Raw genomic sequence first — 20,385 nt, forward strand, 5'->3', positions numbered from 1 at the left:
TAACACCCTATTTCTCTTGATCGCAAAAAAGCAACAGAGCTAAACAAACATGAAGTCGATCTGAAACTCCTCATTGGAGACTCACATTATAAAAATCGAATCATTTTGTAGATATTTTGAAACAAAAAACCAATATAACTGTTCTAGTGAGATTTTCAAAGTTTAAAATTCACAGAAGCGGAACCATAACTTAACGATGATCTGTACCTCATTATATAGATATCACAAATAAGCTCATTGTGTTTTAGAAAAAAAGGATTACCCACCGTATGATCATTGAACTGTTTTTAAAAACAAAACATGGACAAGAACTTGTAAGATTTTATTTTTGTTAAATTCGAAACTCATGTTGTGATTTTCGATTTATTACAAAACTCATAGACGATATTAAAGCACAAATACGATCGACAGTCAAAATGGATCGGACTTTTCAATCAAATTACGATCCAACCAAATGAAATGATTAATTAAAGCATGTCATACAGGCACTGTACTATAATTAAAGTTATCGACCGTTTTATTTTCAAAGGGTTTGAAATCGCTTTTGGGTTTTAGGTAAACATCAAATCGTTGAATACAATTTTATCAAGACATAAACCCCTTTTAAACTGAAATTAGATTATTAAGGTTAAATTTCAAACCAGGTTTATTGACTTTAATATTCACCTTGGGCATTGCGTTATACTATTTCTTGATATAATACGAAATATATAACATAAAATTGCATAACATTCCAACTTGCTTAATGAAGCCATGCAATGTAGATTTGTTCTCTGTGTTGCAATGATATTCAGTAAAGTGACATGAGTTGCATTAAGGGCATACGATACAGTTACAGGGGAGGTAATGACGGTGCTAACGTAAATTGTTATTTTCGCGACGTCAAACTGGGACATATCGGGAAAAGGTGCATTTTTCGACTGATTTTTTCATTCAAACTGATTTAATTTGACAACGAGTTCATGGACCCCTACTTTTCAAAAACATCAATTTGTTTCATTTTGCAGGGAGATTATGTGACCCAAATTTTATAAAACTGTAAATAGAGGATTTTTTTAATTTTGATAAACATGCAGCAAAAAAGGACGTATATTCCTCAATTCATGAACATTTGATAAATATGAGTTATTTCTGAATAAAAAATGCATATTTTTTTAGGATACTAATGAAATACAGAAATTACCGATTATTTAACAAAAAACCATTTGTGTTTATCTTTTATAACAAAAAAGTTATGTCTTTCTTTAGAAAAAGAAATGACGGCCAGAAATCTGAATTTTGAGCAAATAAACAAAATTTCGGCCTCATTTTACTCAAAAAGTAGCACATGAAGGTATATTTTTTATTACATATTTGGTTTAATCAGGTAAAAAATAGCCTATATGCAAATTTTCACGAACTTGTAAATAGTTATCAAAAGTACCAGGATTATAATTTTATACGCCAGACGCGCGTTTCGTCTACATAAGACTCATCAGTGACGCTCAGATCAAAATAGTTAAAAAGCCAAACAAATACAAAGTTAAAGAGCATTGAGGACCCAAAATTCCAAAAAGTTGTGCCAAATACGGCTAAGGTAATCTACTCCTGGGGTAAGAAAATCCTTAGTTTTTCGAATAATTCAAAGTTTTGTAAACAGAAAATTTATAAAAATGACCATATAATTGATATTCATGTCAACACCGAAGTGCTGACTACTGGGCTGGTGATACCCTCGGGGATACAGGATACAGGATCAAAACTGTATCGTATGCCCTTAATCAAAAAGTAGCACATGGAGGTATATTTTTTATTACATATTTGAGTTAATCAGGTATTACGTATTTTTCTCAATTCATGAACATTTGATAAATATGAGTTATTTCTGAATAAAAAATGCATAATTTTTTTTAGGTTACTTATAAAATACAGAAATTACCGATTATTTAACAAAATTTCGGCCCCATTTTAATCAAAAAGTAGCACATGGGGGTATATTTTTTATTACATATTTGAGTTAATCAGGTAAAAAATAGATACAAATTTTCACGAACTTGTAAATACAGGATCAAAACTGTATCGTATGCCCTTAAAGTAAGAAGGTATAACCTGTCAAACTCCGAAACAATGAGAACACATGTTGAGCTACCTTAGTTTGTAGATAAAAGGAGAGTAAAATCACAAAAAACTACATACTGAGGAAAATCCAATCATAAAATCCCCAGTCAAATTGCACAATCAAATGACAAAACACATCAAACGAATGGATAACAACTGTCATATTACATACTTGATGGTAAAAATGCAATCGATGTATGAAGTTTGATACAAGTAATATCCTTCAATATTACGTTCAAGACATAAGATTTAAAGGAAAATATCAAATTGCATTGCATAAAAACGAAGCGAGACCAAGTTTGTCCACAGCAAAATAATGAATATGCCTGCATCATCCATCATCTAGTTCTGTAGTATGTCCAGTAATTACAGTCTTTCAGTAACTGCATGTGCATATCATGAACTTATGTGTCTATGTGTCTATTGGTTTTTGTTATTCTGTTATTTATTAGACCACCTTCCGAGCTTTTGAGTTTAACCAATTGCTACTGATTTTTCAATATCTTTATAATGGTTTGCTGTCATACCACTGTTTAAGATAACAGGTATGTTGAAACGCTTACAAAATATTCAACCTAAGCACGGTATTCACGTGTGTGTGCCAAGTTAGAAGTTGCACTTCAGTGGTTGTCGTTGATTCATACTTGTCATTTTAATTTTTCGTAGACCGTTGGTTTTCTTGTTTATTTTGTTTCACATGTTTCATGTCTTTGCATGTAAAAGCCGACTAGACGATATGGGTTTGTCTCATTGTTGAATACCAATGAGTTGTCTGTACTTGCGTTCATCAACTTTTATATATATAAAAAAAAAAGATTCGTTAGATTCAGGAAACAAGCTATGAGAGAATATTGGCTAAGTAACGGTAATTTAAGTCTCCCTGTTCACGCATCGTTGTATATATAATGGACGTTAATGAGACTTTCGTACAAGTGAGAGGTTAATTGATATCAAACCAGATTCAATCGACCGTTTTCTACATTTGGAAATGTCTGTACCAAGTCAGGAGTATGACAGTTGTTGTCCATTCCTTTGATGTGTTTTGTCATTTCATTTTGCCATGTGATTAGGGACTTTCTGATTGACTTTTCCTCGGAGTTCAGTATTTTGTGATTTTTCTTTCTAAATTCATAATATGTGTTTGAAAAAAAGTTCAACATGGTGATTAGAATTGATGCATTCACTATTGTTCTTTTCCTCTGAATTAGAGGATTTATTTTAGATACAATTCTAGAATAATGATAATTATTAAACAATCAAATTAAAAGGTTTGGTGGTTCCTTGACGTTTACTTAACTTAATGGTATAGTTGTATAATTTGTCACATCAAGTCTTGTATGAACACATTGGTAGAAGAATGAAAATATCATTACGGAAATATCTATATTTCTTACATTTTCGTACTGATCCTGCAATTGTTACCAGCATTTATCATTTAAACATTTTTATTAATTGCTTAAATTATTACTGAAACAGAAATACGCAAGATGAGAAATGTTAATATTGTTATGTTTTATGGTATATGGTAAATATACCATAAGGTTAAAGAAATGTCATTAGTGGTTAATCCATTAACCTTTAACATTTCAGATCGGAACTACAAGTCAGATTGTTTTACATAGTTAACATAAAACGAGATTAATGGCAAACAGCTATTACAGCCTCTGACGCAAATACGATCGTTAAATTTGATCAATCATTCAGCGCAAACGATTCCAGATGAAATCTTAAACAAATCTTACCGGGTAAACATCAAAACACGAACAGTCATAAAAGCAAGGCTATTTCACACGGATACAATGTCAATCAAGTTACATGTATATATAAAACAATAAGTAGATGTGGTTTAATAGATTATAATTAGTTATCAAAGGTACCAGGATTATAATTAAGTACGCCATACGCGCGTTTCGTCTACATAAGACTCATCAGTGACGCTCAAATCGAAATAGTTATTAACCATAACAAGTACAAAGTTGAAGAGCATTGAGGATCTAAAATTCCAAAAAAGTTGTGCCAAATACGGCTAAGGTAATCTATGCCTGGGATAAGAAAACCCTAATAAACCATGTTTGCACACTATAATGTTTCCATTACACTCATTTTTGTCGCAGGCTCGGTAATTAAAGTTTTTGAAAATCTTTATAAATACAATCTAAATAAATAATATGTTAAATATAATTCATAGTTGTAACCTGCTTTATTTTATTTTTCTTATTTCGAAAAATCATTTTTGTGTCACAGGGAGCTACTTCACCAAAAGGGAAATTGAAGATACCACAGAAACATTGAAACCCATCAGTCGAACATGAACTGACAACATCAAGGTTAAATAATACGGAAAAAAATAACAGCTTACAAAATATTAAAATTAGAGACAGAGCAACAGGAACCTATAGTTGTTAATGTCGATGTTATTTTGGTCTTTTGTGGATAGTTGTCTCATTGGCTATCATACCACATCTTCTTTTTTATATATATTCGTAACTGTTAGCAGATCCTGCTCCAACCTGAACCAATCGTCGTGTTGCTCATGTGAGTACAAACCCTATGATAAGTTTAATTCGATTTGCTACATTCGGGGGGGGGGGGGGGGGGGGGGGTATGGGGTGAATTGTAGTTACGACATTGTAACATATACTCTATCCTCTAAATATCCTCTAAACGGATTTAAACTCGTGATTGCGTCCGTAAAAGTACACAGGGATGACTTCAACTTCGCCACTTGCAACTGTTTGTTTCATAGGTTCTTTTTAAACAGCAACCATGCGTCAACAAAAATGTATATAGGTAATCAAGCCCTGATATATCGTATCAACTGGGATTGATGGTACGTAGAAATGGAAACAATTAGGAAACTCAACCGACCATCACTGTCATTTTAAAATGTATCACATTGTATCAAGCAGACTGACTGCAGTTATTGTACCCAAGTGTTGAGTTGGAACTGCACCGACTTCTATTTTCTGCCATAGTTGAACTACATTTGTACTTTATATATGTTAGCAACTGCTCATTTGGAATAATTAAAACAAATTTAGTTGAGTATTACTGGATAATGTCGATTACATTTCAACCAAAGTTATCAAAACAATGATTATTACTATTTCATTCGTCTATATGATTTGTGAGTTCTGCACATTTTGAAAAGAAATTCTATTCACTTAATGAGCCTAAGCATATAATAGTTGTTAAACAAATCAAATAACAATGTATCTTTTAATTGCAATTGTAATGAATATTGAATGAACAGTCATCAAGAACACAAGTAGCCAAAATTTTTGCGGTCAACTAATAATTAAATGTACTGGTGGTCGATGGGATTCGTGTTGATTGATTTTCAGATTTCTATATAGTGTTTTATGGAATTGATTGATTTTGTTATGAATATTGTTTTTATGTTATCTTATTTATGAGATTGTCTGGAATATTTCGACGTAGGAACATAGTTAGGCAGACAAGACAACAACAAATCAGTTTTAACGAAACAAAAATATATGTCAATATTGGTAGTTATATACACATAATGTATTTGAAAAAAACAGGTTAAAATTGAGCGTTCTGTGAAATAAAGACTGGTTAACATTTGAGAAGTTGGCTGTCTGAACTAAATCCACTCTCCTTATCACATATGTCTCGGTTAAGTGTATTGTTCGTCACATTTGAATCAGTTAATAGCATTTGTGTTTCAGCAACATCATCATCATCATTACTGTTCGAAAAGTCTGTTATGTCTTTGTATGCCTTCTCAACTTTAGGCACTTTAGAGTTTTGAATATTGTGATCAGCTATTTCTTCCAAGGCAATTTGTGAATATTCCGAATCACAATTTGAGTATTTATTTTGTGAAAACTGTACTGGAAAATCTTTTAGATTTTCTTCATATTCAAACATTTCTTCCTCATTTTCATACGCTGAATCTCTCTTTAAATTTTTGAATAAAAGATAGCCTTCATGCCTCGAGGAAAGACTACGTCTTTTCGAAGGTGACCTATCGAATGTTTTTGGTAATCTGGCAAGCTCTACCAAACTGTTTGATTTGTATTTTGGCATACCTGTATCTAGATCTAATGAATTTCTCCAAAGGAATGATAAATGCGACGACTTTCTCCATTCATTTATATGTGATGTTTTGTCTTTGTTAGCTGAAAGCTGTGGAAGTTTTAAAATATTTTCATTTGAACGACACGGGACAAAAGGTGCAGATTTTGTATGCTGCATTTTCCCTACCATAGCTATATTAGATTTCGGTCGTACAGATGTATCTTTTAGTTTTCTTTCAATTTGACAATAATGTTTACAATGCATGGAATTTCGGTTATTCCCACATTCAGTGCATAATTCATCAGTGATTTCGAATAATAGCTTCTCGTCTGACTTTGATGTCTCGTTATCACTCTCGTCACTTAGTGCTACATCATTAGGATTTGTTTCATTTAACTGTTGTATCCCGTCATTCGGAACAATCTTTTCTCCGTTTCTATCTAAATGAATGACAATTTCAGTATCTGTTGCTCCGGACCCAACAGAAATTGTATTTTGTTTCTTACATCTCTGACATGCACATTCCTTGTCCGGTGAAAATTGTGAATTATTATTCGGATGAAGGAGTGGTTTACGTTTGTTTCTATCAACTCCATGTTTTAACTCAAGATTTTGAAATACTCTATCTGATATTGTAAACGATTTTTGACCATTGATGTTATCGGTTTCTCCGTTTTGATTCGGAACACCTACAGAGCTACTTGCGAAACTATCGGAATTACTTCGACTGCTTCCTCGTTTTTCATGGAATGGACTATGCAATTCGGAATTACGACAAGACGCATTTATACCGAATGAAAGACGGAGGCTATTGAAATTTGAAAAGCTTCTTGAAATTGACGACTCTTCTATTCTTTTACACAACTTCACACAGTCACGTTTGAATTGTTTTGTAAATATTGCATATAGAAAGGGGTTTGCACAACTATTTAAAGGTAAGACGAAAATAGTAAGTACTTTCGCTTCATTAAGTCCTACCAATGGTGTTCCGAACGCAGCCGAAACAGAAAAGAATATGATCGGTGCCCAACAGAGAAAGTCGGTGACAACTAAAACAGCCATCCGTTTTGCTACCCTAAAGTCTTTAGAATTCCATGCTTGGGATTTCATTATATACACGTACATTCTGACATAACATCCACCAATGACAATGAAGGATGTAGCATTAAACAGCATGATGAAACACACAAATCCTAAAAAATAAAATTTCAAAATAACAACAGAAATTTATTATATAAAAAAATTCAATAATGAAGACAAATTACGCATAATGACAAGGTTTTATTCATCATAATTATTGAAAGAAGCAAATTCAATACGGATTAAATAGATAAAAAATATATCGTAATTTAGCTAACAAAAGTTAACACTTAAAAGAGTAGGTATGACAAAACCATTGTTAACCTTGAAATACCTCATTGAATCATGCTAGTTTTGACCGATACATGAATACGATATTTAAGTGTCTAACAGTAGCTATTGATGTCACTAGAATCAAATGGACACACATTTTAGAATTATTGAATTTGAACCAAGGTCTGACCTCAAGAAATTATCATGTTCAAAATAAGCCTTTGCCTAGTATAACATTGGGACATTATTATTTTGATATTTAGAATAAAAAGAACTCAAAATGCATTAAAAATTTGAAAAAGTTAGGCAAACGAGTATCACAAATTCCAAACAAAAATACTATACATATATGATATCTGACAGAAATAAGTCGGATGGATTTTATTGTTTAGTTTTGAATTCATTGGTCAACTGATGCATGGCTATATCATACCTTACATTGTATGTAAGAAAAACTAGTTTTATGGTTAGATCGATATATTGGATAAAAAAGGGAAATAATTCGTAAATAAAAAAAACCCGCAAACTGATTAATTTAATGTCTTACATTTACATGACATAATTACCACTGGACGTTAATAAAGCACCAATTAATTAACCACAGTCTTATGGAATATGTGTCAGGAAAAAATGATGAAGTTTTTAAATAAACAATTTGCCAAGAAAAATAGTCTCAAGAGGCTACTCGATTATTTGAAATGAAACAATTTTGTTTAATTGTTTTTTTCAAATGACTGTGTTAATTAACTTTGTCTGAAAAAAATCTTTTGGGGAAGAATGCTAACAATTGATCATTAAATTGCACAAAAACACATAAAACAGCAATAAAAGTCACGCCAATTACAAGTAATATCAAGTATTTGTCAGTAAACTGTAATTTATTGCTGTGAAGATATTTGCATTATCAAATAACGAAAGCATTTAAAGTATCTAAGAAAGACTGAGACAAATGTAAAGGCTGTACGATTGATATATGTATTTAAAAATCAGGGAGTAGATCCCCACTCTTGCATTTTGTGTAAGAGAAACGATTGATCATAATGCTACTTTTTATTGAAATCCTATAACAAAAATATTTTTCAATTTTTTCATTAGACAATTATTTCACCAAAATAAATGTGGAAACACGAAAACAAATATGTACATCTACAAATAATAATGCTAAACAAAACAGTATAGAATTTCATTGGCCTCCTTTCTATAAGTTTGGAGATGTGCCGAACAACAATTATTGACAAACGAACGGACCAACAAATTGAAAATAATACGGCACTCGCTTCCTCGTTGCGTGGTCTACTGGTATAAATCGAAATATTTCAAAAGGGTATGACTGTTTATAGTATCTGTAGTGATTCACGAAATCAATATTTTTCGCAATTAAATTTCTCCTCACTGAAAAGAATTGACCTTCTAAGTTTGTATGGTATTGTCTGAAATTCTGAAACGAATTTTGTTTGTGTATTCCCCATGGTATCATCCTACTCTTTTAAATCAGAAATGTAAATTCTACGATAAACGACATGAAATTTCCAAAATCAGAGAAATGGAATTCCCCTGCCACCTTCCCCTTCCTCTACAAATAATTATCACTACAAATGATTTTCATTAGTTGTTTCACTTAGTAAACTCGTCATGAACTTGGATGAAATATTTGCCACTGGACGTAAAGCCACCATCTACCAATCATTGAATTAAGCTAACATTATAAAACTTTGCACGGCAAAATGTTGTTTTGTAGGATCGTGACAGTCTAATATTGTCAATTTTAATAAATGACGAACTAAATAAGAAGGACACACATATGAATGAAGTACCTATATCAACGTTACTTTGGCTTAATGTTATATTGTCACGAACCCAACTAATTGGATTCGACTGCTATATATTTACTGTATTATATTGATAATTATAATGAAGGAGATATTTTCAACCGAAAAGTTTATGTTCTGCTTTAATATCCTCGTTCAGTATAGGTTTTTGTGATGTTTTCAGTATTTTAGTAATATTGTTATTGCTTACAGACAAAAACATATATGTCCATCAGTTATGTCAATGCAATTATATGGTTGCTTCAATGTCAAGAACCTTTAAATTAGGGGTTGTCGCCTAATACTAGTTTTCGTGTCACAATATCGACTTTAATTATATCGGTAGCGGTTTATATTTCAGAATTGGTTTAAAATAAATTCCATTACGGTTTTAGCTTTCATTACGTTATCAAGTCGTATGTTAACGTGCATTGGTGAAGTTAATCATTTTAAGTATCAATGAAATTCCATTGGCAGACTTAAGACCAAAATAACAAAATTGTATCGTTAATAATTGGATTTCGCACAATTGACGTTAATTGAATAATTTTCTATTCCGGTAATTGATAGACTTACATTTATAGAGTACGGAGAAAAGAATCTCAATAAAATATAAAATAATTGTACATCAATTACACACAATCGAAACATAAATATATATATATATGTATGTTATAAACGTGTAAAAGGTCGTTCGCCTCTTGCAAAACAAATTGTAAACAGTTTACCTGAATTGTACGTGTACAAATTTATTGTACGTGTATGAAATTTCACACTATCCTATGTACTTTTAATTTGCCATTTATTAAAGAATATCGAGAGCATAGGCTTTCATGCTTACTGTAAGTGTGAATATTATATGTTATTCAGGTCTCAGACAGGGTATATACTGTGACATTCCCGGCTTAGAGTTTATATCCCCTGAGCCGAAGGCGAAGGGGATATAAGCCCTAAGCCGGGAATGTCACAGTATATACCCTGTCTGAGACCTGAATTACACATATATTACGGATTACCCCTGACGTAATGTTACTTTCTAGTGCAGGTATTTGTTGAACATTCACAATGCAGCATGTATATTCTTTACATGTTTACTGTTTCTTTAATATTTTGAGTAATCCATTCGAATGCACCTTTTTTTTTAATCTTGACAATTTTTTATCCGTTAAAAAATAGTTTCAATTTAGTTTTTAAATCATATTTTGTGTTTGTATGTGTGTCTGGCTTTGCTTTTTTTTATTCACAACACACATATTGAAAACTCAACCTGATATGTTCGGCATACGTAAAGGATATTATAATTTGCAGTTAATATAATTTTATCGTGTATGTAATAATTTATTATAACACTTTTAACATTAGATTTAAATATTTAAAGTGTAAATTGCGTGATTTTGTATTAAAAACGTATTATTGGCTGAAGCACGTCATTATTTTCCCTCTGTGAGCCTCTGACATTCCTTAGTGTTCTGTATAGCTTTTGACTACGTCACATAGTAACCGGTTTATGATGACGTTTTTGAGGTTCCAATTGGGGATAAAAACATCGTATATACCCCGGCAGTTTCCTGAATATATACTGACATCTCTGTGTTGTTATCCAATCACAAACCTCGACACATTTGTAATCCGTAATATAAGATGTTTTGTTCTCTTTATAAATGTTAGATAATATTTAACTGAACATACAATTAGAATAGTATGGTGCTTAATTTTTTATTAGCTTACCTAAAGACGCTTTGTCATTTATGTCGAATGGAAGACAGATCGCAAATTTTCGGTAGTTACTGATGTCAAACAGAGGCAAGCTGGCAAGACCACCACAGAACAACCACCCAACTGTCATAATAATACCTACAATTCAATTTTGAAGCACTATAAAACATATCTTGGTTATCAAATTATTTACTGTCTTGTTTTTCTTTTTACAATTTTGTTCGATTCTTTTACACATAAACTTACATTGAAGTTGAAAGTTTTGCTCGATGTTAAAGCAATCTGAGTTTCAAAACCTTGAAAACACCAACATTTGCTGTCCTTGATTGCTAGTACTGAGAAATTCCTGTTACGCATAATTACTAAGAACTTCAATAAAGGGGACAGGAAAAGTCATTTGCTTTTATGAATATATACAAGGGTATGGCTTGTTTAGGTTTATTTCTGTATATTTGAATTGTTTATGTCATTTTGTTCTATTCTTTATTTCTTTGCTTATTACATGTGTTTATTTTTTATATTTTTCTGGCATCCAATGATTAAAAAATAATAAAATATGGTTGCAATGAGACAAATTTCACTCTATCAAATTTCAAATAAAGTGAATGTATGCAAATATAGGTAACTATATGGCTTTCAACAATTAGAAAATCCCATATTGTGTGGTCGGCTATAAAAGGTCTCGAAATATTCTCTATCTTATATGTTTGGCCAAAATCGAAGCTGTGTTGCCCTTTTTTAAGCTAAAATGTTGTGTCTATCTTGCCCCTTTTGTAGCTATCCCTTTCTTTAATTTATCCGACTATTATCTTAAAACAGAAACCATACAAATATGTAAATGAGAGGAATATAATAATCTTACCCGCTTTTCTAAGTGACAGTCGTTTATTGAATTGCATGGCATTTGCTATAGCATAGTGTCGTTCTACTGTTATGATCATTAGAGTGAAAACACTAAGTTCACTAGATACAATGCCAAGAAAACCTGCAACTAAACAACCAGGACTTGTCTGCCAATCTATTGCATAATTCTTGAATTCTCCTGAAAATGCATTTTAAACATATAATTTCTATCAAAACATATGATATGGATTTTGTCGTTTTTCGATGCTGCCAAGGTATTGTCAGTATATTTCTGATCATTGATTTCAATATCCCTTTTGTTACTTTTGCAACACTGAATTTTCAACCCAGAAATATAATCTTCATAAAAAAACAAAGCAGTATACTTTTATCCTGAATGTTTGGATTAGGTCGTTTTTTTATTCTTTAGTTTTCCAGATTTTCTTTCTTTATTACTTTAGTGTTCAATCGTTATTTATTCTTTTCTTTTCGCTCTTTTTTCTCTAATCTTACTTTTTTTTTTACCTTATCCTGTACTATTATTCTCTATTATGTAAACCCTATCAATATCCTCATTTTTGGGAACTGTGTTCAACATAGTAAAAGCCATTCATGAACTTGCTATACTTTTGTATACATGTCATTTGTAAATTTGAAATAAATGAAACGTTCTTAAGTGAACAAACATAGTCTGCTCAAGTTAACATTCGATACTAGTATTGTTGTATCTTGTTTCGTTAAATTTAAACTTGTTATGTCAAGGCCTTACATGGTTCGCCATGAGCTACATGTAAAAAAATTCTTATGCTGTAACAACTGAAAATATTTATAAATCAGATGGAATAAAATTATCGAGAACTATTTATTTACCCAACGTCGAAGCATCCACTACAGCCAAAATTCCAAGATAAACACCCATACAAAAGTCTGCCAATGCTAAATTACATATTAGAAATCTTGGAACATTCATTGTTGATCTACCGCTTATTGAAACAAATAAAACAGTGCCGTTCCCAAATATAGACAGCATGAACACTATCCAGATACCGCATCGAAGGGTCCACCAACCAAATAAGTCATTACAGGGGAGGAAAGGTCCTACAATATACAATATAAACATGATATAGGCATCCTAAAAATGCAACTTTGCAAGTGTATCTTTTCTTACTTTTAAGCCACATATACTGTTATGTGTTTATAAATTATTTTGGATAAAAAGCAAGTTCTGATTATGCTGTTGTATCAATGACTCAAATCAATTGTATCCTTGAATACCTAATATTTTTTGTTATTTGCCATATCTATATTGTGTGCTGAATGCTGAATTATCTTAGTCCGCATTTGCATGGATTTTATTTTAAGTACATTGTAGGTTGCTGTATTTACGTTTAAAAACTTAATCGTATCTCATGTCATCCTCACCATTGTTAAAGAATATTTTTTGAAAATATTTGATTTATGCTCAATAAAGGACCTCTAAAAAGTTATTGTTTCTACATCTACCAAGCAAATTCCAATATGATTACTGGCCATGTCGATCTAATTTGTACCTACCTACATACTTTGTCGAGATTTATATATACATTATCATTTTTTTTAGTAATTTAAGCCGGTTATATCAAACATAAACATTCAGGTACCCGTTTACCAATTTTGTATTCTGTAATCCATGATATTTTCTCATTGTTGAGGACCTTTCAGATGCATGTGATGGCTTACATCGCATTCATGTGAACGTTGGTGGATAGTTGTCGCATTGGCAATCATACCACATCTCATTACGTTAATATGATGTTATACCTGGCAGAGGTTCACATTGAATTGGTGATTTAACAGATATTTCTTCTTCTGGATATTGTACATCTGGAGTATCTGGGAATGTGAAATCCTTATCTGCCGGTGCTGCGAAGTACTCAATCTGTTTATAATGATAATTATTAAACGGGAAAACATACTGTGTGCCGTCTGAAAAAAAATGATATTCATTTTTAAATCTAAGAAGAGATTTGTCTTTATAGGAATTAAACTTGATTCTTTTCCAAGGTAACATCTACTTTATATACTCAGACCAATTTATCTTATATACTTTGACGAAAATGTAAGCAGTTAGTTTCTAAGTTCAATTAAAGTTTAAACAGAATAAAAACCATGCAGTTTATAACACCTGCGTATTATAGCTATCATTTGATATTTTCTATCTTAAATCTCTCTGAAAACAGTCATACTCAAACGAGACCAAAACAATAGTATACAGAAGATAAGAGAATGAATAAAGGCATATATAACAATGTCAGCTGTCCTTGTTTTTTTTTTATATTGCACACATGTCATCAGTGTTTCAATATACCAAACGTCTAATATCATATTAAGCTATAAATAAAGTTGACTATGCGGTATGGGCTTTGTTCATTGTTGAAGGCCGTATGGTGACCTATAGTTGTTAATGCTGTGTTATTTTGGTCTTTTGTGGATAGTTGTTTCATTGGCACTCATACCACATCTTCTTTTTTTATATGTTCGTTTCTGTTTGTATTACAGTTTAATGTTGTGTTTCGGTTGTGTCGTAGTTCTCCTCTTATATTTGTTGCGTTCCCTCCGTTTTAGTTTGTAACGGATTTGTTTTTGTCTGAATCGATTAATGAATTTTGAACAGCGGTATACTACTGTTGCCTTTATCATATTACTAAAAGACTTTCGATCTTTTGTAAAACAAATCATTTGAGAAAAAAAACCGTGTATAATTTGTCTTACATGGATGATTTAAATTTGTTCCGTTGCCAATCCGAGGCTCAGATGTATTTGGGAATAACCAGTTGGTGTGTTCTTCTAATTTTAATTCACCATTCGCCTGGAAATAAAAAAAAATGTTGAAAATAGACAAAATGTCAATGAAGTGAACATATAAAGTTGTTTTTATCATTTATTGTCGTATCTTTTTTTTGATCTATTTTTAATTTCTAAAACAATAAGTATACATGTATATGTTTTTTATACTACGAATGTATCTCTCTATACTCTTGGTGGCAGTTGAGAAATAGTTTGTTTATGTAGGCTATAATTCAATGAAACAGTAACCCAACCCACTGACAAAAACAAAAACATTTAGCGGTCAACATGTATAGTTTCTATTTACAATTAACTGTACTACATGGACAATTCAATGTCGGATTTCGGACAAAACGGTCAGAAACAAGACAATAAAGAAAAAAGAGACACAATAATTTTGTTAAATCTCATCTCTCTAGTTACCAGGCTTATAAATTAGATTTCAAGATGTGCGTCGTCAAAAGACAAAAAGGCAAACAAATGTACATATCAAGAAATTAAACAACAATAAAAACTAGGAAACTCCCGTTTTAATTAACATATCGAAAAAATTGCCCAAAATATATTTCGAATCATATTAGTGCTAAAAAACTAAGCGTTATGTTGTACGAAGCAAGATTTAGGGACGACTAACAAAACCGTGGGTAAATTGGCCGTTTGGCTATTTGTTTCCACGCGACACGTGACTCGACAACTCATGAACAAAAGTTTTAATTTCAGTAGTTTATTGAAATCCATGTAAATGAATTAAACTTTTGACCATTCATTTTTGAAATTCTTTGATTCAAGGTCCGATTCGAACTCGAAACATACTATTCTCTTTTAGTTTTTTAAAAGGAATTGGTTTTGATGATCTCAATCGTCAAAAATAGTGAAATTGGATTGATAAATTTCAAAAAAAAATTCTTGTCATATATTAAACCTTTTGAATGATATTATTTTTGCAAGATTTGAATTTGGAACTTTTTCAACCCTCTTTGAACTTACCGCCGGGTTTAAAAAATCACAACAGTGGTAAGCATATGACAACACGAGTGTTTTTATCTTTGGTAATTCTTTTGCAGGGATTGGATCTCTGAGTTCTTCATTATGGAATGTCTTTAACTGTTGAAGATTTTGAAGTCCATCCATGGGTAAACTTGGAAACTGGTTTTCAGACAGATTTCTTCAAATTCAAATAAATACAAAATTGAATTACTATATATAGCATATTGAGTTACATTTTATATGATTGAGTTCTATTTTAATCATATGTGTCAATAGAAAAAAAAATGTGGTATGAGAGCCATCCAACTCTCCATCCAAGTCACAATGTGTATACAGTAAACAATTATAGGTAGTACGGCCATCACCACGGGGCTTTCACACATAACAAAAAACTGTAAAAGGCAACAAAATGACTGTTGTAAAACAAACCAAACAGAAAAGGCCAAGGGTCAAACCTATATATATAACGAGAAACGAGAAACACTTATGAACCACACAACAAACGAAAAACACTATACAACAGCGGTTTTAACAATTTACCACGTGCCATTCTTCAGCCTAACCTGAAGTAGTGGTATACCATTACATCACACAATCTTCTAATACATTGCTAATTACATACTCAAAGTAACAGACCGACATAATTAGCGTCAATCGTTTGACATCGAATTTCTTATTGGAAACAAAATCCTTTTTAAAAAAATGAATGAAATCATCTTCAAGCTCTCTATGAACCAATAATGTTATATCCGCCTTAGGAAATTTGATAATGAATCTTTTTTCGGAAAACTATGTCAATTAAATAGTATTGCTTTGAAGCTGTGCAAACTTCGTTACATGGATAACACTAAAAGCTTGAACTGAGAAAGGCCATTGACACTTTTTATCCATATTAATTAGATAAAACTTATTATTTTTTAAATGGCTTCATTTAAATTGTGTTTCAGTATATCTCTAAACAGAATAGCAGCTGTATTATTTGTAATATTGAAGTTGCTTTATTTTCATGAATTAATTAAAACGAGATACGGAATACTCATCAATAGCATGAAAAATAACCCAACGAAACGACACAAATAAAAACCTTACCCTCCCTCGCCAAAAAAAATTAAGAGGACATAATCAGTATGATGGTCTTTTTTTAAATACACATACCAAACTGTATTTTGTCTCGTTATTACTACATGTAATAGAAATGACTATAATACTCAATTTGCAAAGTAAAGTTAACATAAACCATGTTCAACATATAAATGAGCTTCTGTTATGAATTATACCGAAATTTCACAGTAATCGCAAAACGGGAAATGCAATTGAAATTCAATTCAACAACGTCATTTCGGGGCCTTTTATAGATGACAATGCGATATAGGCTTTGTTCATTGTTGAAGGCCGTACGGTGACCTATGGTTGTTAATTTCTTTGTCATTTTGGTCTCTTGTGGAGTTTATTGACAATCATACTACATCTTTTTTTTTTATGTGATATTGACATAGAAAATCTAAACACGGTCTATTGACCTGTATATGTCTTTTTGTGTTTTTGCTTTTATGTTTCTTATTGTAAAATTGACGTGTCTTTGTCTTTAGTGCATAAATCGTTAATGTTCACTTTTGAATTGTTTTATATTTGCCACTCTGTGGCTTTTGGTAACTTGTTATGCGGTATGGGTTTTCTCATTGTTAAAAGCCTGTACGCTGACCTATGTATGGTGACGTAAAATAAGTGATTTGGTCTTTGATGGAGAGTTATCTTATTGGCAATCATAATTATCACACCTTTATATTTTTATTTCTACAATTTAATACAAACATTTTCAGAAGATAAGAACGTTGGTTGATCATGTGAAACACTTGAAAAACAAGTAACAATATATTACAGTACTAGCATTATAGTGGCATATGCTGTACTTACAAGTCATCCAGGTTTTCCAATGGAGAGAAAGCTTTGTCGTGTATATATGCAATCTGGTTGTGTGATAAATCTCTGAAATAACATTGGAAATACAACTAACGCCAGATACCAGATATAATTGCTATAAATGTCAGATTTGCAGATCTATGTATAAGATCAATGTTATAAAATATACTAATTCAGTCAAAGATAAAGACGATTTCCAATACCCATAATTTAATTGGATAATAATAGCGTATATCAATTATACTGGCAAAGAAATCATATTTAAAGAAATGTTGATTATTATTTTGACGTCATTTGCGATAGTTTGTGTCACCAATGAATTATATTTTGAAATATTTTGTAAGCCTTGTAATGAACTTAATCTAATACATTGCCGTTTAAAAACCGAAAAATTGTGAGATATATGGAAAGCTAGATCAATCTCAGAGAAAAATGACATAGATGGCCTAATTTATAGGTTGTTTTAATATTCTATAAGATAAGACCCAATGAATAATTTCAAAAAGCTTCTTCTCTAACAGACTTATTCTGTACTGTAACACTTCATTTGAACCATTGATGGTAGTTGTCTCGTTGGCGTTATACAACATATTCTTATTTCTTTATTGATAAATCATGTGCAATTGATCTTAATTTACTTCCAATCTTTTGCATTGAAATTGTCAATTATCATCGTCGTTTTGAATTTTTTTTGGACAAATCTTTTTCATAAAAAAATATCATTGGGAGTAAGGGAATTACACTTTTCTTTGGACAATAATGAAGATTACAATTAAAGCGTTTTCAAGTCAGCAAAATGCTGACCTTATAAATTTGTAGATACTTAAACGAAAGACAAACGCAATATGGAGTGATTGGCAGATGCATAGTTAACTAAAGGATTAAATGTAATCCCACTCAATAATTATTCCAGAATCTATGATTTGAAATAAACTGATGGATAATGATAAATCGACCATCATATGATAGACTCGTTAGATACTGTCTGTCATGGTTTTTTTCGTTATTCCTTTTGTCATAAATCATGTCTTAGATAGTTCCGTTTGAATTATTAAACTTTTTGTCAGGTCAAACCTTTTATAATTTACTATACAGCATACATGTAAGTGTTACTCATATTCAAAATCGTTCGGTACCTAAATAGTTGTTTTATCAACTTCGTTCGATCTCCGGCAAATTGTTATCTCATAGGAATTCATAACGTTTTATGCTTAGTATCTAAATGCTAGAAAGTTCAAATTGATAGGAAAATATAATATAGAATTCTTATTGACCATATATCTTATTGACGACAGTGACAGTCTGCAACGATAATGCCATTTAGTGCAAAGGAACATTAAAAACGTCAAACTGTCTTTATTATACATTTATATAAAAAACACTTACAAATATTGTAAATTTGCCAAACCAACAAAAGACTTTTCTCCAATAGATTCAATACAATTATGTGATAATATCAAATCTCGTAGGTTTGAATTATTCACAAATATTCTGTCTTGCAGTGACGTAATTTCATTTTCTCCAATATTTCTACAAATCAAAAGACAATTAATATTGTTATTATAGATCTAAAGCTTAGACATTGTTTTTACAATGTACTTAAGTCCGCCTATCAAGGGAATACAATATTAAACTAAAAAGACAGGGGACTTGATAATTCCTCTTTGAATGATCGCATAACTAAGTTTTATTGAAATGGTAAGCTCATCTTATAATATACTGAGCTTACATATTTTTTTTGTTATCATATTTTACTTAAAGGTTACTAAGATCAACACTACGGGTGCCACATGTTGAGATTACTTCCAGGTTTTGGTGGGGTTAGTGTTGCTTAGTCTTTAGTTTTCTATGTTGTGTCTTGTGTACTATTATTTGTTTGTTTAACTTTTTCTTTGTAAGCCATGGCGTTGGCAGTTTATTTTCGATCTTTGAGTTTGAATGTTCTCCGGGTATTATTCGCCCCTCTTTCACTATAGCAATGGAACTCTAAATATCATAAATCAAAGTACAAACACACTAGTATCGGCCAAAAAAACATCCCGAACCACAACATCTCCAAACAGATCGGTCATTGAACAGGATAATTATCTGTAATGCATTTAAACCTGTCATAGGTCAATGTCAAATACATGGTCAAAACTGTGACATTCTAGTATGCAATTAAATTGAGAATGGATTCGGGAATTTGTCAAAGAGAAAACAACCCGAACAAAGAGCACAAAACAGCCGAAGGTCACCAACGGATCTACAACGCAGCGAGAAATCCCTGTCTTTACACTATATCTATGTGTCAAAGCACTTTACAATTTGTTAACTTTGATTATAGCAAACAACCTCATATAATTTTACTTAACAATGGTATATACTTATAGTACAATGACTTGGGAAATTTCAAGTTCATGGTAACCTTCGTACCTTAGTACCGATATCTCTCCTTTTAGGAGTCTATATATTCCTCAGTTGGGTCTATAACGAGTAACGTCTGTTTTAGAACTAAATTTGTATGGTATGTCTATCTATGTTGATCAATGCTTTAATGACTTAATGCCCTGAAGTGTTTTTATATTTCTATAAGAAATTTTCAGTTTAGATACAAAGAATAATAATAAAAAAAACCAATAACACATTACTAAATAGATAAAACTGCCTACTTACAACAATTTAAGATTTAAACATCCACTTAAAACAGGCAACTCTGTTAACTTATTGGTATGTAGATCGCTGTAAAAAAAGTAGTAAACACAATTGTTGCAGAATACCTTAAGAAATTTTAAGAAACTTAGGTTCCAAC

General features: G+C 31.4%; 1 protein-coding gene across 2 annotated transcripts in view; it reads right to left on the bottom strand.

Moving 5' to 3' along the window:
• Positions 1–5,574: 5,574 nt before the first annotated feature.
• The window catches only part of LOC134685328 (leucine-rich repeat-containing G-protein coupled receptor 5-like), a 69,504-nt gene continuing 54,693 nt past the window's right edge, over positions 5,575–20,385 (bottom strand). The window contains exons 11-20 of one of the 2 annotated variants that reach the window (XM_063545002.1): positions 20,250–20,315; positions 18,981–19,124; positions 17,589–17,660; positions 15,675–15,852; positions 14,613–14,709; positions 13,662–13,826; positions 12,732–12,959; positions 11,881–12,060; positions 11,031–11,156; positions 5,575–7,334 (exon numbers count right to left, since the gene is read on the bottom strand). In XM_063545002.1, the coding sequence (XP_063401072.1) occupies positions 5,677–7,334; positions 11,031–11,156; positions 11,881–12,060; positions 12,732–12,959; positions 13,662–13,826; positions 14,613–14,709; positions 15,675–15,852; positions 17,589–17,660; positions 18,981–19,124; positions 20,250–20,315 (2,914 nt within the window). In that variant the 3' untranslated portion in view covers positions 5,575–5,676. The remainder of the gene's footprint in view (positions 7,335–11,030; positions 11,157–11,880; positions 12,061–12,731; positions 12,960–13,661; positions 13,827–14,612; positions 14,710–15,674; positions 15,853–17,588; positions 17,661–18,980; positions 19,125–20,249; positions 20,316–20,385) is intronic. The other variant, XM_063545003.1, reaches the window with a different exon arrangement.

The sequence above is a fragment of the Mytilus trossulus genome, chromosome 9 (genome assembly GCF_036588685.1).
Source record: "Mytilus trossulus isolate FHL-02 chromosome 9, PNRI_Mtr1.1.1.hap1, whole genome shotgun sequence".
Lineage (NCBI taxonomy): Eukaryota > Metazoa > Mollusca > Bivalvia > Mytilida > Mytilidae > Mytilus > Mytilus trossulus.